The sequence below is a fragment of the Pteropus medius genome, unplaced genomic scaffold, assembly GCF_902729225.1.
Source record: "Pteropus medius unplaced genomic scaffold, Ma_sr-lr_union100, whole genome shotgun sequence".
NCBI classification, from domain to species: domain Eukaryota; kingdom Metazoa; phylum Chordata; class Mammalia; order Chiroptera; family Pteropodidae; genus Pteropus; species Pteropus medius.
In genome coordinates this window covers 18,673,987-18,696,342 of record NW_024349796.1, presented here as the reverse complement: position 1 = coordinate 18,696,342, position 22,356 = coordinate 18,673,987, and the positions used below count along the sequence as shown (strand labels likewise).

The 22,356-nt window shown below is 47.1% G+C and overlaps 1 protein-coding gene across 5 annotated transcripts in view; it reads left to right on the top strand.

Moving 5' to 3' along the window:
- Positions 1 to 22,356, top strand: part of KDM5B (lysine demethylase 5B) — a 47,227-nt gene that overhangs the window by 8,258 nt on the left and 16,613 nt on the right. For all 5 annotated transcript variants that reach the window (XM_039883601.1, XM_039883598.1, XM_039883599.1 and 2 more), the window contains exons 2-12: positions 4,899 to 4,976; positions 6,322 to 6,444; positions 7,372 to 7,542; positions 11,709 to 11,843; positions 13,391 to 13,487; positions 14,610 to 14,719; positions 16,056 to 16,214; positions 16,598 to 16,717; positions 18,187 to 18,345; positions 19,187 to 19,368; positions 20,567 to 20,729. In XM_039883601.1, coding sequence (XP_039739535.1) covers positions 4,899 to 4,976; positions 6,322 to 6,444; positions 7,372 to 7,542; positions 11,709 to 11,843; positions 13,391 to 13,487; positions 14,610 to 14,719; positions 16,056 to 16,214; positions 16,598 to 16,717; positions 18,187 to 18,345; positions 19,187 to 19,368; positions 20,567 to 20,729 — 1,497 coding nt within the window. The remainder of the gene's footprint in view (positions 1 to 4,898; positions 4,977 to 6,321; positions 6,445 to 7,371; positions 7,543 to 11,708; positions 11,844 to 13,390; positions 13,488 to 14,609; positions 14,720 to 16,055; positions 16,215 to 16,597; positions 16,718 to 18,186; positions 18,346 to 19,186; positions 19,369 to 20,566; positions 20,730 to 22,356) is intronic.

Below are 22,356 nucleotides of genomic sequence, written 5' to 3'. Positions count from 1 at the left end.
GGGGCGGCGGAGTGTGGGGGAGGGGCCGCCTGCAGTGTCTGGGAATGCTTTGGGTGAGGGCAGGGTTAGGGACGAAGTAGGGGTGTAGAATGAGTATGAGGATCATGCGGAACCCAGAAACACCAGCGTTTAAGGACGGAAGAGGATCTATTTGGAGGCTGCAGGAAATGTGCTGGAAGCCAAGGAAAGCAGGCTTGTTGAGTCAGTGTTTCATACTTACATAACTTCATGATGATGATTTTCTTAAGTGTCATCTCTAGACATAGCTGCAAAACCTTCTGGAAGACTTGGGTTGTTATGGTGTGTGTCCCGCTGCTCTCAGGCAGCCATTCAGATGAGGACCAGTTTTATTAGGCTGCAATTCCTCATCATTTGGGGTTAAATCATATCGATCATTGACTGTGGCAATAAACACGAAAGAAATAAGACAGTTCTGCTAGTGCTGTCTCTACAGCACACAGCGTGGTCTGAGACCCTTGGAGGTAAGAACTGTTTACCTGCCACCCTGAACTGAGCACGCCTGTGTATTCGCACCCTCTTCGCTTTCCGCCAGGAGGTCGAGCCCTGAAGCGTGGTCAGGATGAGAGCACAGGAAGAGCCTGGCAGGTGGCCTGTGGCGGTATTAAAGGGTCCGGCAGTGGGGAAACCAGAGCAGCTTCCTAGCAATTCTAGTTCAGGTTCAAGCTTCAGTCTTCTCCTTCAAATGTGGCCGTTAGGGATCATACACGTTCTAAAATCATTTCTACTTTCGATGTTAGACTTATAGTTGATGTATCTTAATTGCAGCAAGACTACATAGCTCTTAAATGTTTACACCTACTGAAATGTATGACTTACTGTTCACTTTTTTTTTTTTAATTTGATTGCAGATGTGTCTTTACATGGAAGAACAGCAAGCAAAGCAAAGGTTTTTGCAGCCTTTTAGTATCTTCTCTGAGGCTCAGGCTGGTTTTTAGTGTCATTACTGTCGTTTTCCTGGCGTTGGTTTTGAATCTCCAAGAGTGACCAGTGTGTGAAGCACTACAGCACGTGTTGACAGTTCTCATGAGGCCTCGGAGTTAGGGTTTGGGGGTGTTTGACCGACCCCGCCCTTAGTGCCCAGGTAGCTTCGGGTGTTGCTGAGGGAAGGCGAAGTGGCAGCGTCCAGCCTCTTTTCTAAACCTCTTCCCCTGACAAACCATTTTGGAACCTTTCTGAAGGTATATTATCTTGTCTTCACCTTCACAGCCTCAGTTTTCTACCAAAAACTGTCTTTTCCTCACCGGGATCCTAGGTAGGAAGGAAAACAGACTCAAGCTACTTAATAAATAATTTCCTTGTGGGGAAAACTAGCAGTATAGCTATGTGATCATAACATGGTATATTGAAGTAACATTTGCAAGAGTTACAAGTGCCGTAGGGGAGAAAGACCCGAAATTGCAATCGGTCCCATTCAGTGACTATTGGTAGAGGCTAAAAGTCTTGGTTAGATCGTATGATGTATCCCTTTCAGATACTTAGATGTGTCAAACCAAAAATTATGACAGTGTTTCTAAGTGGAGGTTTTCATTCATTGTCTGTTTGGCTACTTAATTAGAGAGTTATTTTCCTGTTTAGAAATTTTTACCTCTTGGAGGCCTTGTTATGACCCTTGCCTTCTTTGAATGCCACCCCCCAGCCCCCGCCCGTAAAAGTCACGGCCCAATGAGATCAGACTTTGCCAAGGATATCTTAGTTTTAACATGACGCAGTGTGCATTGCAGATAATATGTAATTCTTTTATTGGAATAAAGCTTTGCAGCTGACAAATTTTCAAAACTGAATGACATTTATCCCATTTTCTCTCATTCTTTATAACCAGAAGAGGAGACAAAGTTTTGAGCGATCTGTGTTTAATGAAACAGTTTCTTTAAGTATATTATACCTACTGTGTGAACATTCTTAGGGACAGATATGGAGGATTGTTTTCCTTTCGATGCTTCATTTTTAGGATTAATTTTATTTGAAAAAGCTTCGGGCTAAAGTAAGCATAAATTACATAACATACAGACACACACATATGCATACATGCAAAGACAGCTCATCGTAATTCATAAAACTTTATAGATGAGATGAAATTTATTTCTATATCATTGTGTTTTGGGATCAGCAGGAATATTTGATTAAATAGGCTATCATTATACATTACCCATAAGTCTGAGTTTATAAAATTTCCAGGCCATTTGGACAGTATTTAATCATTTACTTGTATATTCTGACATGCTAGCTTTGATATGTTTTTGGTCTCACCTTGGACCCAGATCAGTTCATTTTATTTTATTTTATTTTATTATTATTTTTTAACGCCAGGTGGTCTCCCTTCCAAGCACTAACCAGACCCGATCCTGCTTTAGCTTATAAGATCAGACGAGGTCGGGCACGTTCAGGGTGGCATGGCCATAGAAGACCAGTTCATTTTAGAAAGCCTACAGATTTGTAAGGTATCAGAGAGCAGAGCTCTGAGCAGTGTAGTCTTAGTCTGCAGGTAGAATGTTAAGCAATGTGATTTCTGTTTGTTACATTGTATTTTGCGCAACAAAACACATTGCTTTCTTTATCTAAACAAAAATAAATTACTTTCACCTTTTTGACCAGGATGAAGTGTGGTAGGTAGTATTCTGAAGTTTATTGACCAAGGGTACTTACTATGCCACTGGCATTTAAACGTCAGCCAGTCTTTTCTGGAGGGGGGCGGGATAGGAAACACTCAAAGCCTTATCTGTAATTGCCTTCTTAAACAGTTAACGCTGCCAGTAAAAATTTTTTTTTCTTTGTTTTTGGTGTGGTAGTAAATAGCTCTGTACGAATTTGTAATCTGCTTTTTCCCTTTTAAAAAAAGTATGGTCAAAAGTAGTCTTTTTAACAGTGTTTTTATGAGGCATTGCTATTTGGGCATTTTTACCTAAGTCTTGCTGTCCTAAAACGAAACTTTGTTTTACTTTTAAGCTAAAAGCAATCAATAGTGATACATTTCCAGCAGTATAGATCTGAAATAAAAGTAACTGCTTCCCCCTTCCTCTTATGAACAGCTGTGAAACTTACGGGTTTGTAATACCCTTACCGAGATTCTACATGTTTAGTTTGTTACTCGTCCAGTCTTGGGTATCTTCCTATATTTGAGACATTTACATCTTTTCTCCTTTATTTTAGCTGCAGAGTATTTTGTTATTTACAGATGTACCAACATTTATGTAGCTTATTCTCCACTGATGTTAAGGTTTTAAGTTCAAACAATTCTGCAGTGAATTTTTTTGTGCCTGTATCTTGATGTGAGTGGTAATAAATATTTGTGGAGTCAATTCCTACCAGAGAAGTTGCTGGGTCAGTGGGCCTTTAAAAATCTGACGCTTTCTACTTGCCCTCAAAAACAGTGCACTGGCTGTCAGGCCGTGCGTGCCCTGACAGGTCGCTGATGCTGGTGGTACGTAGAATTTTAATCTTGCTAAACTGGTGGGCAAAAACAAGGGGATCTTGTGTATTTCCTGAATTTCGTGTGAAGCTGGACATCAGTCTTTTTACGATGACCATTTTTTCCTGCTAACTGTTAATACAATTTGCCCACTTTTCTGTGTTTTGTTTTTTTTCCCTTATTTATTGGTACGATCTCTCTCTCTCAATCTAGTATTTTAAAACGCTGCATAGTATTCAGTGTTCTTATAATGCCATGCAAATCATCCTGACACAATACTGCAATTAATTTCATATGTGTATTTTGTTGACTCTGGACGCCTTCTTTTCTTAGCATGAATTTCTAGGTATACGATTGGGTAAAAAGTCTGTGAACATCCTGGTATTAACTTTTTCTCTCAATATGAAGTTACTTATTATTTAATGGGTACTTAAGGTATTTAATGTTTTATTGCATTTAAATGGGTCAGGAACCAAAAGAAAATCAGCTGCGATCCTGCCACGGGAGACCAGCACCGTCACCCGCTCTGCTGTGCCAGCTGCCCAGTTTTCTTTTTCTCTTGCATACGTAGCCTGTTGCCCCTTTCCTCAGCATATGGAAGGAAAATCGCTCAATGTCAATAAATAGAGCTCTGCCTCAGCACAAACTGTCCTTTTTTTTCTTTTTTGCTTTTTCATATTAAAATACATGTAATACAAAATTTACCATTGTAACCACAGTTCGGCGGCATTGAGCAAGTTCACAGCCACCACCACTGCCCGTCTCCAGGATTTTCTCATTATTCCAGAGTGAAACTCTAGACCCATCAACACAGCGTAGTTTCTGTGCCTTTAACTGTCCCCTTGTCGTGGACATTTGAGTTGTTTGCAGTTCCCTCCGCTTGCAGTAACAGTTCGTACGTGTTTTTCTTCTTGTCTGATCATTTCCTCATGACAGCAGTTTTTCTAAGAACTTATATCAGGAGATATTGTTCAAGGTGATTCTTAAAATGGGTTTTGGATGTCCTGCTATTTTTCTTTTCCTCCCACAGAAGAACTTATCCTCAATTTTACGATAAAAATTAATGTAACTGGAGGGTGTGTGTTAATAAATGTATAGATGTAGTTTATAGAGAATTTGCATTGATATAGCTATTTTGTAAAAAGAAAGATAATTTTATGGAACAGAGAAGTCAAAGACTCTTTCTCCTAAGTCTGATTTTTTCCAACGAGGTCACGGCTCAGTGACATTGCTCAGTTGGAAGGTTGTAAAGAGGGGGGTGTGTGCAAGATGTGTCACCCCCGTGGGGAAGGGTCCTTGTCTGTGTTCTGTTCTGGTGGAAAATAGATTGAGAAACTACCCTATGTTCCGTTTTGTTTGACTGGTTAGAGATAACGTGTGATTTATGTAACCCGGGGTTTTAATTTTAAAACAATTTGTTAAATGTTAGAATTACAAATTCTTCTAATAAAAGCTTTTGCTTTTTCCTTAGGATTGGCAGCCGCCATTTGCATGTGATGTCGACAAACTTCATTTTACTCCACGTATCCAGAGGCTGAATGAATTGGAGGTAACGTCTTCAACCGCTGCCCTGGTGCCTGTATTCTGTATTCCAGAGGGGCCTTTTTGAAGAGGCTTCGTCACAAACCTAGTGGTTTTAGTGAAGCTAGACTATGGCCAATAATCGATAATCACAGGAAATCAAATGGCAATAAGGCCTTTGCAGCAAACCAGATTTCATTAAAAACACTGGTTTTTGTCACTTATTGTCAGCCTGTTAATTCATTTATTTAAATCTTAAGTTTAGATAACAGCCACTAGAATTTAGGTTTTGGGAGGAATGTACTTTGAGAACTATCTAAAGTAAAAGACTCTTCAGCTCTAATTTTCTTCCAAATATATACTTTCACTTAGACTTAATAACACTTTAATTGCCCAAGAAGGAGTGAGAAATGCAGGGGATTCTCTAGAGAAGAGGTAATGTCTCTCCATTTTCTGTGCTGCTAAAACCCTACAGTACAGGGTGGATAAGGCTTGGGTCACTGACAGGGTTTTGCGGTTCGTGTTTTGCTCATCCGATCGTCATATTGAACCAAATCATCTTTCATTTCTCTGTACCAAGCACACGTCTTGAACGTAAGTCGAACGTGTGTCCACTGTAATTCTGTGGCCGTTGGTGGAAATAGCACCTGGTCCACGTGTTTTCAAGTTGAGCTTGAAAGACAGGAGACGGGCACCAACTGTGGTCTCGGAACATGTTTGGGACCTTCTGCACGTTGATGTCAGTGTGGGTCTTGTGCGAGTTCAAACTAAAACCGTCTTTTTACAAGGAGAGGAAAAGAAAGTGACAAATTTTTTTAATTACTTGTAGGCGGCAGTAATGATCTGTTAAAGGAATAACATTTAAGAGAGTTTTCCTAGTTTTCTGTTATCTTTACGTTATCAGGACATTAATATTAATATAGAAACACTATTGTCAACCTGTTTTTAAATTTGTGTTTGAGCAGATAAGAAAATCTGTGCTTCGAAAGAGCAGGCCTTTAAAGTACCCAAATTATAAAAAGGCCGAGGGGGGTGAACAGGAGCTAACTTGTCACATGGATTTAACCGGTAACAAAACTGTGCTCGCGAGTACTGTGAATCCGAGACATCTCTCTCTCCCGGCGCCCGCTTACGCCATTGGAGGGTTTCCCGAGAGTTTGACTTTTTGCCTGGCACGTGGTACTAAATTTGTGTTGAGTTAATGTGTAATTATTTAACCAGTTTAATTTTTATATTTTTCCAGTTTCTCTATCAAATTCAGAAGTGGCATTGCACTTACATATTCTAAGAACGAAAATACCACACGTTCAGGTAATAGGCAGGAGCTTCAAAATTAGCTGGGTAATATTAAAACTCACTTCTTTATCGTTTAGGCTCAAACTCGTGTAAAATTGAATTTCCTGGATCAGATTGCAAAGTACTGGGAGTTGCAGGGAAGTACTCTGAAAATTCCGCATGTGGAAAGGAAGATCTTGGACTTGTTTCAGCTTAATAAGGTAAAAAACTAATGGCTACCCTCTCTCACTTAATACCTGTTCTGACAGCGCGGATGTGTCTTCTTTGCCTTGAAAAAAAACTTAATTGTATAAAATACGTAAGATGGAATTCTCCATTCAGTTTAATGACTGGCCCTGCTTCTCACATCTGAAAGCCTCATCTGATGAAATATTTTGCTGTCACCTGTTTGTTTTTCTTTTTCTTTTTTCTTTCTTTCTTTTTTTGGGTCATTTTAAAACTTTACAATGGTTCTGTAAGTTATTCCATTCTCTTTTATTACAGATGAGACAAGTGAGGCCCAGAGAGAAAGCTGGCCAAGCTAAAAGGCTGTCATAATGCAGCACCTTAGCTTCAGGGCCACTCCAGTCTGAAGCCAGCACCCTTTCCTCCACCCATGCACCTGTCCTTCCTGCTCTTTAGTTTGTGGAGGCTTTTAAGAGTCACCGAGTTGGACCCTTTTTTTAAATTAGAGATTTCATTGTTAATCTAGTTCTTCCTTCCAGAAAATTTTCACTGCTTTGGGAAACAGGTAGATTTTGCAGGGTGCAAAGTGTTTATGGACCACGCCGTTAGAAGCCGTGTTTAAATTGTCTAGCTTAAAAATAGTAGTGCGTGTATATTTTCTTTTGACCTGGAAAATGTATTTTTAAAGGATTACCTCAGCCACGAACAATTTGTTCTTGGAATCACATGTAGGCACGAGGGAATTAGAAGTGGTTTTCATATAGATATTTCTGATTTATTTTCTAATTATCATTTTTTTTTATTATGGTGACATTGGTTAATGAAATCCAGTAAGTTTCAGGTGTACGATTCCGCAGAAAGGCATACATGTATACGTTGCATTGTGTTCACCGCCCATAGTTGGATTTCTTTCTGTCACCGCATATTTGACATCTAATTGCTTTTGCCATTTTATTTAACAGTTAGTTGCAGAAGAAGGTGGATTTGCAGTTGTTTGCAAGGATAGAAAATGGACCAAAATTGCCACCAAGATGGGTTTTGCTCCTGGCAAAGCTGTGGGCTCCCATATCCGAGGGCATTACGAGCGAATCCTCAACCCCTACAACCTGTTCCTGTCTGGGGACAGTCTGAGGGTGAGTGCGGGCCAGCCTTTCCCCGTCGCATGTCACTGCTTGTTCGGGGGGAGTGAAAAGCCTTGATGATGTGTGAGAAAACTTTGTGTGATGAAGCTGTTGACAGAACCTTGTCTTTGACTTTTTTTGCCAGTGTTGTTTTTTTCTGTTTTGAGAGCAGCCATATTTGGAAGTTTGTTTTGGGGGTGGATAAGGTCGTAGAGGAAACAGACTTTCGCTGCCACAAGCCGGAATCCATTGACTTCTCTCTGTGGATGTCCCTTCCTTGCAGCGAGGAGTCGATCCTTGTCTGTTCGTTGTGGCTCGCGCTTCTGCACTCGCTCGCTCCTTGATGTAGTCCTAGTTGTCACACGAGCGGGAAGCGTGTGAAACAGCTCGCCTACCTGTTCTCTCCTGCCCACTGAGATCCCCAAGGCGATTTCAGATAGGACGCTGGTAAAGGGTAGGGGACCAGGTGATCCTTCCTGTTTAGCTCGCGGGTCCCTCCTCTAATTGTTTCTTTGTAGCCAGCCACGTTTGTTTCCTTACAAAGATGGTATTTGCCAAATTATTTAGATAAAAACTTCTGTTCTAATTAAACAGTGTTATAGAAACTTCCCACTTACTTCAAGGCCCTGGTAGAAAAAGAGTGTCATGACCCATTTACACCCTTCGAGTTACTCTCAGAGCAGTGAGCTCTGATTTTCAGAACTTTTACTGTGCCGTAGAGAGGCAGCGAGGTAATGGTGTAGGTTCAGGGATCGACCAGTAATCAGACCTGTCTCGATACCGACGTATACCGTCTGCGCTGCTTAAACCTGTCGACCTCCGCAGTGGCGTGCCTTCCCCGCTCTCGACTCCAGGTGAGCTCGCTTTTCAGCCAGGAAGAACATGCCCCTCCGATGCCGTGAGTGAGGGGAATGGGAGCATCCGCCTGCCTCACCGGCTGCAGCGTTCTAGAAACATCTGCCCTTACAGAGGCAGCTGTTGTCGTAGCTGACGACACATAAGCACTCAGCCGAGTGAGGAATGGGTGTTTAAGGGACCCTTCACAGACGTGTCTGCAACACAGGTCGATGTTGAGGGGCCTCCTGTATGCCCGGTATATTCTGGGCACTGATACATGTTCACCGTAGAAAATTTAAAAACAAAGGAAAGTATAGTGAAGAGAAAATCACTCCTAATCCTCTCACCTGCTCCCCCTCGCCCCCCAGGCTTTTTTTGTGCACATGCAGAAAAACTGGGAATGCGTTCTTCGTCCACGTATTGTGTCCTTTTCTGTTCTCCTAACATATCACGAGCGTTTGCCAAGTCACTGAATGTTTTCGAAGATAGTGTTTTCAATGACTCCATGGCATTCCACTTGCATAGCCGGGGCTCCATTTGATTTCCCCTAAGAATATTTAGGTTGGCTCTAATTTTTATAATGATACCGTGGTGGGCATTTTTTGTACATAAATTTTTATGTTCATTTCTGATTTTTGAAAATTCTTAGAGGAAAGGTGAATTGGAATACATATATTTTTGAAGAGTGGAAAATAACAATGAGCTGTCACTATACCTCTGTTAGAACAGCCAAAGTCCAGACACCGACGACACGGGTGCTGGGAGGATGTGGAGCAGCAGGAGCTCCCACCACTGCTGGTGGCGGTGGTGCAGATGGTGCAGCCCCTTAGGAAGACAGTTGGAGGTTTGCTAGAAAAGGAAACATACTCAATTGCGTGCCCTGGTGTTTACCCCAAGGAGTTGGAAACTCAGGTTAACACAAAAGCCTGCATGAGGCTGTTTATAGCAGGTCCGTTATTCAGTAGCTGAACGGATAAACTGGTGCCTTCAGACAATGGGGTGTTACTCAGCACTAGAAAGAAGGGAGCCGGCAAGCCATGCAGAGACAGGGAGGAACTTGAAGTGCACATCAAAAGTGATTGAAGCCAGTGCGAAAGGCGACACATAATGTGCGGTTCTAATTCTGTGACATTCTGGAAAGGGAAAAACTGTGGAGACAGGAAAAAGATGAGGATTGCCGGGGCGGGGCTGGGAGAGAAGGGTGAGTAGGAGCGGGGAGGACATTTAGGGCAGTGGAACGACCGACTGGATGACATCGCGATGGTGGACACAGGTCCTGTCACGTTTGTCCAAACCCGTAGAATGCGCAACACCAGGAGTGAGCCCTGACGTCAGCTACAGACTGAGTGAAGGTGATGTGTGCATGTGGGTCTGTCACTTGGAGCAAACGCACCACTGCTGTGGTTGGGGGGGCGTCGGTAGTGGGTGAAGCTGTGCACGTGTGGGGGCAGGGAGCACGTGGGGACTCTCAGCTGCTATAAACCTGAAACTGCTCTAAAAACTAAAGTCTTGACATTAAGAAATAAAATGATGCACGATGAACAACTTGTAGAGACGGGCGAACTACGCACAAGCTCTGCGGAGCTGGAGGCGAGCGAAGCGGCGTGCGGTGTACAGCACCGAGGCCCGTCGTGCGGCCCCGCGTTTTCAGGCGGCGTAAGGGGTTGCTCCATCTCTGTAGGGTGCTGTCATTACGGTGTGGTGATAGCGGTGAACTTCAGTCCCAGTTTCTCAAAGGGTTAACATTCGAGAGTCTGCGTGTGATAGCATTACACATAAAGCAAACTTCAGGTGTGTTTTCGATTGTGGTTTGGAATAAAATAATCAGCCTCTTCATATCTATATCCTAAAAAGCTTCTGAGCTTGATTTCACCTTAGGTCTCTAAAGTCCTCGTAAAACCCAGCAGACCATAGATTGTGGGACCATTTAGACTAATGGTAGATAGGGCTACGTGTGTAATGTTGGAATTTCTGGCCACCCACTTAATAAAATTTCTGTGATTCAGCTCATTTGTATCTCTACAATCACATACTTCTAGGTCTCAAATAGAAAGTTCATATAGTACTTAGAAAAGGTTAATTTAGGTGACAAACAGGTTTTATTCCCATTCGCCATGCAAGCTTCCACTAAGCGCACCCTGAATGCTCACTAGAGGACGTGGTACAGAGTGGAGGGCAACATTCGACACCAAATTAACACTTCCAGATCTTTCTATGCGTGGGTTTAATTAGAATGATCGGGAAGTGTAATATTTATAGGTGATTGAACCAGTGGTCGGCGTAGTAATTGTTTAGAGAGTTAGTCTGTAGCAGTACAGTGTTTTTTATAACACGTCGTATTTCGTAAACATTAGACGTCGATTTTGTTGGGACAGTTGCTGGTTAGGTGCTTTTGGTTCTTCTGCCGCCCTCGGGTTCTTCCCGCGCACGTACGGAGGGGGAGCCAGGTGTGTTGGTGAGACTGGCAGTAACGATGCTGGGAGGGGCTGCTGCAGTGTATCTTATTCCAAGTATAGATGATGTAAGTGTGAGATACCTCTAAGTGGTAACATTTTGGAACCTGCTTTTTTGAAAAGTGCTGCTTTGTGACATTCGTGGGTTTGCTCATGAAGGGGTGGACGTCGATACTAGATTTAGTGGTAGTAATTTGAAGTCACTGTGTTTTGTACTGGCATTAAACACCCTCTCTCGACGAGTTTAGAATCAAACTAAAAAGAAAAACCAGCAAGATGAGGCTCTCGTCTGATCGAAGCCAGAGTGGTTGCTGTGGGCCCCCTTCCCCGGCGACAGCCTGGCCTTGCGAGTGAGACTTCGTGGGAAGCCCGCACGAGGGAGAGCACTCGAGTCAGGCGACCTGTTTTCTCAGTTCGGATGATCCCTTTCGCTAATAGAGCGTTGCGACTTAAACTACAGGATTGCACAGTTTAGAAAATCTGTTGGATTCTGTATTGACCTGAACACTTTAAAAACGAGATATTTTGAATATGGAAAGTTACTTCGGAAACTTTTAGGGCCCTTTGTGACGGCTGGGGCTTCGGGGATCGGTGGTTGCAGCTGGCTCGTCGGCAGTGCCTTGCACCCACTGTGGCCTCTTACGACTGATGACGTTAACAGATGACTCGAAGCACCACCATGCACTTGTTGAAATTTTTTAAGGTGCCGTGCACGCGTGTATGATTGGCAGCTGCAGGTATTTTTGTTTACGTAGACTTGAAAGGTTTCAGACCTGTTAACGTATGTATGTAAATAATGTAAAATAATACCTTGCAAAACGTTCCATGAAATTTCCTAAGATTGAAAAAGGGGGGAAATGATTCAATACAATTGTGTTTTGTTTCTAGTGTCTGCAGAAGCCAAACCTGGCCACAGACACAAAGGACAAGGAGTACAAGCCCCACGACATTCCCCAGAGGCAGTCTGTGCCGCCCTCAGAGACGTGCCCCCCGGCCCGCCGAGCGAAGCGCATGAGGGCGGAGGTGAGCGCCCAGCTCTGCCTGATGCTGGCTTTCTCGGGGTCCCACAGTTGGTGACGCGCACTCGGGGGGCTGTGCTTTCGGGGGTACGGGAGCGAGCTGCAGCAGCCGGCCCGGTAGCAGCCTGGCTTGGTTCGCCTGTCGCCCTCGCGAAGTCGGCCAGTGTTCGCGGGTCGGGAAGCCTAGGAGATGCGAAGCTGGGGCTTCTGAGGGAAAGAACTGTTTCTTGCAAGACAGAGGTTAGAAGGTAGCGAAAGCCGTTTCTCTCAGGCTTCCCGAAAAGGAATATGGAGTCTGTGGGAAACATTCACGCTCAGACAAAATAACTGTGCGACCTGGGCAGGGAGAGCCCCGAGCCCCGAGCCCCGAGACCCGAGCGGGGAAGACGAGGCGAGCTCCGGAGGCGCGACAGACCGTGAGGGTCGTTTGCTGTGAGACTCTTCTGCCGGGAGGCGCCCCGGCCTGGTCCCTCAGAGGCGCGAAGGCTGCGGGAGCCGGGGTCTCGGGGCCAGCGGGCCGGGCTGGAGCTGGAAGCCCTGCTGCGGCCGTCTGTGGTTGCTTAGTAATCACTGGTGAGGATGGGGAAAGCCATTTTGTTTCCTGGGGACATGGGTAAATAAGAATTGTTTCTCACGTAAGTAAATGAGAGACACGGAAAACGTAGTGGCTCCATTTTTCTAAACTGGAGAGTGTCTCTGAATAGGGAAATATGGGTCATTTGAAGCCCATAAGCAGGCTTAAAATTAAAGTTTCATTAGTCAAAGGCAGCTCTTGTTTAAGCACATCTTGATCTGTACATGTGTAAGTCATGCCCCAGTGCTGTGGACGCTGGTGGCGGTGATGTCGCCTGAGAGGGAGGTCCGATTGGACATAAGCACGAACACACACGAAGAAATGGACACTTGGTGTGGTAGACCACAAAGATTGTTTCGCTTTATGATAAGTATTAGCAGTTCAAGAAATAGTGGGTGTGTATCAACTGTAAGGGAAAAATACATTTAAAAAATAATGGCAGCTGAGACTCGCTTACACAGGCCTTCGATGAGAGGGGGATCCTGGACAGTTTAGCCATGTGGCTAACAGTGTAGCGGTTTACTGACAGAATTCACAGCAAATTGTCGTGGAAGCTGAGTTTGCCGTGGGTGCTGACAGACTTTGGGAGAAGCCAACAAACTCTTCCAGGCCAGTGGAATTATGCTGTGACCACAGCTGCTAGGGTTGGGGTTTGTGACGACTGAAGAAAGCCTCGGGGTAGAGGGCAGCTGGGAAAGCGAGAGCTGCTTTCAGTTTGGGTTTGTTCCTGATCCGTTCACCTTTCCCTGTGTTCTGACCCATCGAAACGAGAACATCTCTGAGATTCCTCATCTACTCCTTAAGCAGCGGCAACCTTAAGGGTGAGATCTCTCTCCAGAGGGGAGAGAGAAGTATGTTTTGAATGCTCTATTATTAGTAAGACAATTTATAGGGTTATAATTGCCGTGAGATTCCATTTGGATTTTAGAAGATTTTTTTTCAGGAGATAATCATGTATATGACAACTTTTTTTAAAGGCCATGAATATTAAAATAGAACCAGAAGAGACAACAGAAGCCAGAACTCATAACCTGAGACGTCGAATGGGTTGCCCAACTCTAAAATGTGAAAATGGTAAGACAGTTCATCCATGAACGGGAAAGCAGGAACAAGTAAATAAAAGTAACTGTTAATTAAGAAAACTTCGGAGCGACCGTCACGTACTAATTCCCGGATTGGGCCTTGAGAAGTAAAATCGCAGTACATTCCCGTCCTCCTCATAGTTCAGTGACCGCGAGGGGAGGGAAGCAGATGAGTCTCTGCGTTTCGGAAACGCGATCGGGCTTCTCGGCTCTTACTAGTTGCTGCTTCGAAATGTAGTTCATTGGCATTTGTGGGAAAGAAGTGATTTGCGAAAAGCATAGGTGCCTTTGACTAAATGTCTGATCGATTTATTTTAGCATTTTAGCGTGGTGGGCAGACATACTTTCTGAATCTGAATTCTAGTTGGTAGTTGCTTGCCTGACCTCTGCATGATGCCAGTCATTGGGAGGTAGGTTCGGGGTTCTGTCAGGGAAGCCGTGTGTCCTGCGTAGGTAGGTGAGCCACGTACAGATGAAACAGTTAGCGAGCTTGTGGGTGGTGGAAAAGCAGCACAGTGTGATGGAAAGTAGGTGGGTTTTTAAAAATACGGACCTGAGCCCTGGCTCAGCCACTCACTAGTTGTGCTCTCTTAGTGATGTTCTTCGAAACAGGTTTGTTGCAGAGGATTAAATACTTCATGGAAAGCGTTTCACACAGTGCCTCCTACAGGCTTCATTAATTGATAGCCAGTGTTTTAGCCAAAAGTCCTGGAACCAGGCGGATGGTGAGGCCAGGCACCTCAGGTCCCGGGAGGTGATCTGTGATGTGGGGGTGTGGTGGGGATCGGCCATCTCAGAGCCAAGAGGAATGTGCTTACTGCCGTACACATCCCAGTCTTACAAAGACTGTGTCTTCAGCTCCTTTTTTAAATGCATACAAACCAGAGGAGCCTCCATCTTGGATTTTAGACGGTGCGAGAGTTTGCATTTTGTCATAAAGTCACCAGCACCAAGCCCTTGGCCATACACAGGAACACTGAGCACTGCTGCTGCCAGTGAAAAGAAATAGGAAGTCACGTTCGTGTCCGGGGTGTGTGTGGAGGGAGGTGACAAGGGCAGGAGGAAGCTGAGGAGACTGGCACAGAGGAAGACTAACTGGGGGTGCCTCTCGCAGAGAAAGAAATGAGGAGCGGCATCAAGCAAGAACCCCCGGAGAGGAAAGAGCTCACTGTGGAGAGTGAGAGGGAGAAGCCCAAGAGTCGGCCGAAAAAAACCACCAGTGCTGTGAGTTGACATCTCTCGATACTTTGCCCAGGGGTGTGCTTTCGTGCGCCTTGGCAGTGCTGGCGGGGTGCCCGACAAGGCGGAGACCCTTTCATGTCAGTCCACAGTGTCGGTGTGTAAACGGGGACGCGCACGAGCGCGTTACGGGCACAGCAGCGGTGCCCGGGACCCTGAGAGCCGTCCCCCTGGAGCCCAGGTGAGCAGTGAACGGCGCTGCGCTGGGCGGTCTGCGGGGTTGCTGGTCTGTCGCTAGCCCTCCTCCAGGTGAGCTGAGGGCTGGGTCCAAACGCAGGTCGATGTTTCCCAGCCTTGCAGCAGGGGAGGGAAGGCGAGGCAGGCCCGAGCGCGGGGAGCCTGGGCGTCCGAGGACGTGGGTGCCGTGGTCCTCTGCTCCTTCGAGAGCCCAGTGAGTGGCTCGTCAACAGTGCCTTCCGTCTTGGAGTTTGACATGACTCCAGTTAAACGTTTTCTTCATAATTATCCCCACACATCCACCAAAAACGTGATCAGAACGTGGCAGAGCCCAGACTTGATTTGCTGCAACAGGACGACTGAGACAGTGGGTTTCATGGGCCCTCCGCCCTCCGTCTCCGCGTCACCTGTCGTTCGTTTGCTGTGGCCGCCTCGACACAGAGCCACAGCCAGTTTAAACGACGGACGCGTCCCCTCTCCGTTGTGGAGGGCAGAGGCCTCGCCCTGGCTGTCGATGGGTCCGTCTTCTCCCTGGGTCTTCCCGTGGCTTCCTCTGAAGTGTCTGTGTCCTGCCCCACTTTTCTCACAAGCTCCCCAGTCATCTTGGACTAGGGCCACCCACAGTCCTAGGCCGAGGTCCTGGGGTTAAGACTTCCACGTGGATTCTGGGGGGCACAGTCAGCCCCTAACGGGTAATGGTGGTGTGTTTTCATCACTGTGTATTTGGGGAAGTTCTTAGCTACAGCTCCTTAATTAGACTATGAAGTACGAATGTAATGTGGTTGATTAACAGGTTTTTTTAGCGTTGAATTTTTCCTTTACAAGTTCTGTTTTTGGGTAGGCTGATAGGGTATCACCTAACACGTTACTATTCTTCTAAGCTACTGAAAGCTGGATGTTAAGTAGCAAACTTTAATTGGAACACAACCTCTCGAGAAAGCTTGGGGACGTGGTTTGGGGCTGAGAAATGTGTCACGGGGCACACGGAGCGTGTGTCTCCGCTCGGTGCCCTTGGGGGCGGGCGTTTGCATTTGAAGACTGGAGAGGCTGCATTATGCCTCAGATCCAGTGCTTCCTTACGGTTTCACAAAGTCAAGTCGGAGCTCATAACCCCTTGTTCTCTACCCATTTTCCATGGCTGCAGGTGGACCTCTATGTCTGCCTCTTGTGTGGCAGTGGCAGTGACGAGGACCGGCTTCTCCTGTGTGATGGATGTGATGACAGTTACCACACCTTTTGCTTGATCCCACCCCTCCACGATGTCCCCAAAGGAGACTGGAGGTGTCCTAAGTGTTTGGCTCAGGTGAGAATTAACGGCAGAGGTGGCATTAGAGAATGTGGCAGTCGGGGATGCTGAGGCCCCTGGAAGAACGGACTGAGGCTGAACAGGAGGTGGCCGTGGGCGGGAGTGCCACAGCCGTGCAGGGAGCCGAGAGGCAGGACAGATTTTAACAGCCACATTTAAATTTCTCTATTGAAAAAAGCATTGTCTGCTCCTTGAATGACTTTAAACATGGAAAGACGACTTCCTAACCCTTGGATAAGCACTTTATTTTGCTGTGCATTCACCCAGACTTTTTTCTGTTTAAATGAATGGCATTTTCCTACGGAAGTAACGTAACTTGCTTTTTGCACGTGTGTAAGTGATGCGCATTCAGACGGAAACGCTTCTCCCCTCCCTGGCAGGAGTGCAGCAAGCCGCAGGAGGCGTTTGGCTTCGAGCAGGCGGCCAGGGGCTACACCCTCCGCACCTTCGGGGAGATGGCGGACGCCTTCAAGTCCGACTACTTCAACATGCCGGTCCACGTACGTGCAGGCCTAGGCCTTGACCCGGGGCTTTCGTAACTGGGAGAAAGGTCTGGAGACAGGTTTGAGTCGGCGCCTGCCGCTGTTAGTCCTCGCTGGGCACAGCGAAAGCTTCGTTTGCCGGTGTCAAAATCCCACCGTACTTTAAGATGCATCGCGGTCTTCCATTCGGTTTCTGTAGAGATTGGCTTTGCCACGGAGAGTGAGCAGCAACAGTGACACCAGTAAAGGACTCTCGGCCACCCTTTCAGCCCAGTAGACGGAGTTCAAAGAAAACGTCACATGACGTGTCAAATGAGCCCCGTGTGCCAGTCAGTGTGCCGGGTGTTGGGAACACGCTCAGGAACTGTTAGTTTGTCATAAGGTAGGGTTACACTGCGGGGTGAGTTCATTTTAAATGCCCTGTTACTCACTGAGACGCAGCAAATGAGCACACCAAAATTAGGTGGTTTTCTACTATAATTCTGTGTTTTCCTCACCACTAACGAGGCGCTACTGCAGATGCTTCTTGCGTGTTGATCTTTTTTGAAGTGGGTTTTTTTCCTTGGGCTGGTTGCTGCGTTCCGATGAGAGGGCTCTCCATTTTTTCTCACCCTGGTCGCTGTGTCTTTGACCCGCCCCCGCCCCCGCGGCATTGAAGTGAACCCGTTTCCTTCTCCCGTCGCTGATGCTAGCTGTTAAGTGACTTCAAGTATTTTTTTAATGAGTTTGTAAATTCAAATTAGATTCCGTTTGACATTAAAGTTCTTTTGACGCCTTGTGCGTTACGTTATTTACCCATGTGTTTGCCTAACCAGTTTTGGGGACTTGTATATGACCTCTCCCACCTGTGGTCAGCTTTTTTTGGACTCTGAGGGACAGGCAGTTAAGCGACGCACTTCTGGACTCGCATCAGCTCGGCCACAGATTCTAGACCCTCAGTCTGGTGGCTCTTGGCAGCAGTGCAGGCTGCTGCGGAGTGACTGGCAGAGTGGCTGCTTTCTCGCTCACATTCTGCACTGTCTTCCCGCACGGTCGCCTGCGTCACTCAGCCAGGTCTAGTGACAGAGTGAGAGGGCGGACGCGGACACGTGTTCAAACGCATCTCAAAGGAAAAGCGTCATTCAGACGCAGCCAGCTGTTGTTACTGTGTGGCAGTCAGCCGAGTTATGTGTCGCGTTTCTCAAAACAGAAAACGTCCCCAGTCGTTGCTGGCAGCGTTCGCTTTCCTTGACTCCCGTCTGTAGTCATTAGGTTTGTGATGGAGAAATGCGAATTTCTGATCAGTTCTTACTCTCTTAGTTATTAAATTCCTTTTAGAAAACAGTGTTCATGTTTGAGCTACCTGGAGTCACTTGTGGAATGCCAGGGACACCTTGCTCCGTAGGGCACTGTCCTGTCACTCAGCCTCGGTAGTCAGGCCGCGCACGGGCTGTCGGCGAGCGTCTGGGAAATACCAGGTTTTCTCTTCCTCGTCGCTTTGCTTTCAGATGGTCCCTACGGAGCTGGTGGAGAAAGAATTCTGGCGACTGGTGAGCACCATTGACGAGGATGTCACAGTAGAGTACGGAGCCGACATCGCCTCGAAGGAGTTCGGCAGCGGCTTCCCTGTGCGCGACGGGAAGACGAGGCTGTCCGCCGAGGAGGAGGTGGGCTCCGGCTGGGGGGCGCCTGCGTGCCAAGGGGGGACCTCCTCGATCGCACGGGCACAGTGCTGCGTCAGTAACGGCCTTGCACGGAGCACACGGAGCTCGGACCTGAGTCATTTGCCCAGTTGTTCTTTGGTCGGCTCGAAGTGATTTGTCAGTACTTCGTCCAGTCCTTACTCACCGGGTCTTTAAAGATTTCAAGACAAGTAGGAAAAACTGCAGAAGAGTTTTAGCCTCAGCTGTGCCACAGCACTGTGACGACATCAGAAAGTGACTTTCCCCCCTTGGCCTTCAGATTTTCTGACTTGGTTTCTCCTGAAGAAAACCGAGGGACTGGGCCCAGACCTCTGTATGTCTGAACTTTGATACCTGAGGCCCTTAGTTTCCTCACACAAACTCTTAGGAAGGTTTTGGTTCCTGTCCTGGGAGGAAGTCAGGTGTCTTTTGGTAAACTTTTTGAAATCTAACTTGTATGCGGAAAAGTACACAATGTGGATAGCTTGGTGATTTTCACAAAGTGAGTACACTCGTGTGCCTAGCACCAGAAGAAGAACGGGGCATCAGCACAGGTCCCCAGAGAGCCCCGTGTCTGCCGTCCCTCATGTAGGCGGGGGCGGTGGGGGGAGGCAAATTCTCACACGATGTGAGCCCGTTTTTATAAAGTGTAAAATGGCAAGAGCGAGCCGTGGCACCCAAGAGGTCAGCACAGCGGCTTCTCCTGCCTCCACAGTTCTGTTTTGAAGGAGACTCCTTTCGTCTGTCTTTTCGAAACAGTCAGAATTCTAAGATATCAGTGTGACGTGGCTAAACCTTTGCACTGTTTCCGCCTCCTTGCTTTCAGGAATATCTCGACAGCGGCTGGAATTTGAACAACATGCCGGTGATGGAGCAGTCTGTCCTCGCCCACATCACTGCCGACATCTGCGGCATGAAACTCCCTTGGCTGTACGTGGGGATGTGCTTCTCTTCCTTCTGCTGGCACATCGAAGACCACTGGAGCTATTCCATCAACTACCTGCACTGGTGAGCAGCTCCTAGGGCCTTGGCTAGTGCGCAGGCTGCGCTGGGAGCCAGGTGTCGGAGCCCAGCCGTCACGAAGAGTGATGAGCTGCTTTCTCCTTCAGATGTGTTGCCGCTGTTGGAACAGGCATCCTGACCAGTTACGATAGCAGTTCTTAAGGGTTCCCGGGAAATCTCTGCACCCCCTGAATTGCACATGCACTGTTTTCAGTGTGATGTGTTGCTGGGGAGAGGGTAGGCAGCTTTTTTTACCTAGTTGTCGAAGAAACCTTTACTTGCAGAAGGATGAAAGGCGTTGAGCCTCGCTGTCCTTTTGGCCAGCCCTTGGGTGGCCGTGGCAACCCGGACTCCCTTTGGAAGAGGAGGGGGGCGGAGGGGCCGCGGTGTCCCCAGGGCCTGGCCTCCCTGCACACGTTACAGTGCCTCATCCTGGAGTGTGAGGTGGGGGGTGGGGGCAGATGTTTAGACTTTAAATTTTTCGGCCGAAGTCATTTTTTTTCACATCCATTTCCCTTGCTCTCTGAGTAAAAAAAAATATTTGGAGATCTGTGACGCACTGAAATCGTTACACCAGGAATTTGAGGGCGCACTGCGGGAACGGGGGTCGGCACGTGTGTGTAGGGAGCATCGGTTCTGCCTCGTGGGCAGTCGCTCCCAGCTGTACCGCGAGGGTGGTGCTCCCCGGCCTCACGGGGACAGTGCAGATGGATCGATGGATCGATGGACAGTGTGCAGTGGTCTGAGGGGTGACAGCCCTTCACACGTGCCGGTTGCCTTCCCGCGTTTGATGGACTCGGCCGGCAGGATGGACAGGGAAAAGGGCAGGAGAGAGTGGCCTCCCCTCAGCAGTTGCTTTGGGAATTGTGCCCGCGTATCCTGCGGCTGAACACGATACCCTATATTCTAGGAAATTTTAGATACCTGCATTTTCCAAAGGGTCAGACAAAGGAGGAGAGGGGCCTCGCGCTTGAAGGGGAAGTGTGTTAGACACCTCCAGGTCATTTCTCGTGATGCCGCTTGACCTTGAACGTCCCTGTGTCGTGCCGTTTCGAAGCAGTGTCTGAAGAGTGGGGACCAGGTCGCCGTTCTGTCCGTGTCGATGTTGTAGGCTGATGGTGTGTGGCTTGAAAAAGCTACCGAGTTTCATGTTTACATATTTTTTGAGGTCAGTTTAGATTTATTTTTACAATCTCGTTTCCAGGGGTGAGCCCAAAACCTGGTATGGAGTCCCAGGGTATGCGGCTGAGCAGCTGGAGAGCGTGATGAAGAGGCTGGCCCCGGAGCTCTTCGTGTCCCAGCCGGACCTCCTCCATCAGCTGGTGACCATCATGAACCCCAACACCCTGATGACTCACGAAGTGCCTGTACGTTCCCGGTCAGGCTTCACCCTGGGACTCATGTTCGTGAAGGTGGTTTGGTGGCGTGTTCTCCCTGACATAACGTGGAGTAGGAACCTGGTGCCATGTTGCATTGAGCCGTGGGACGGGGTCCTCAGACACTGCGAGCTAACCTGTCGCAGCTAATAACTGAAGGTTAAGCAGCCATACTTTACAAATAACAAGTGCTTGGTTTTCTCTGTGCTGTGACTTTTGTTTATAATTTGAATCTTTCACTGCAACAGAACAAAAAAAAAATAGTAAATATGTTAGTATAAATTACTGTGGCGGTAGTTAGGTTCTACTATATGAGATCTAAACTGTAATGTTAGAATTCTTCATATTCTGTTCCTACTTTAAAAAATAACTTACTCAGTCCACATGATCTTAGTTTTGAATGATCAATGAAGTCTGTGCTTGGCGGTCTTGGGGACATTATTCTCCCCCACCCCCACCCCCACCCCACCCATCTTGTTTCGAGAATAAATGTAATTTAGCGTCTTGAGCTTGGAATTCAGGGTTCCCATTCTAGCCAAAAGGTGCTGTTGGTGACCCTTCCTCTGAGCTTGCTGTGCAGTGACACTTACGTGTACCTGGGCTTTCTTTGGGAGGATGCTCTGAAGATGTTCGGGGAGGCCAGATTGAGTGCTATGGAGTGGAAGAGCCCATCCGTTCTAGTTAGTTAAATCGAGGGTAAACACTACAGAAAGTGAATTTTTTATCTCGCTCTGACCGAAACTTTATGCGGTTGGGTTTATAGGCCAGTAAATTGGGACAGATCAAAAAGACTTTTCTTTAAGAGATTGTAAAATAATCATGGCCACAGCTTAGAAAAGACCACCCTTTTCTTTCTCGCTGTTGGTATTTTTCACATCGACATCATCCTCCACCCCCCGCCCCTATGAACTGATCTTTCTGATTTGTTACAAGGAGCTTGCTCTAAGCCAGACCTACTAACTGAGTGAACCACGCACATGGGGTTGGGTTCTGGCCCTGCACGGACAGATGGATGAGCTCAGGCATTTGAGGACTCAGTCTTTAGTGGAAAAGGTAGATAAGGGAAAGGCAGTGTGGTTTGACAGTGGCGTCAGGTGGGAGGCTGACCCCTCAACTCTGGAGAATCAGGGCTCAAAATGACATTTGAACCAGGACTCAAAGCTCTGGTAGGGGAGTAACGTTTGGCAGAGTTGGGGGAGGGAGAAGTGGCCCCTGGGGACGGAGCTGTGCTGGCAGGTGGGCTTGGCCTGTGTGTGTGTCAGAACCCGGAGGGTGTGTTTTGCACGTGGCTGGTGCTGCTGGTTCATGTGTGCTCGAGGATTCGCGTTTCTAGCAGGGTCTCAGGTGATTGCTCATGCTGTGGGTCTGAGAGTTGCGTTTTGGAGAATCGCTGATGGTATTTTTATTATGAGAAAGTTAAGTCCAGTCGAGGGTTTGTACCCAGAGCAGTGTAGGGTGTTTTGGGGTGAGGGTGATGGGAAAGGGGGATTGTGTGATCAGGTAAGTAAGTTTGGGGTCCAGCCAAGCAGAGTTCTGTGTGGGATGAGAATCTTGACGTAGCGTGGGATTTCTTTAACTGGTGGATGACCCATTTTGGTATAATGATGCGGGATAGCCT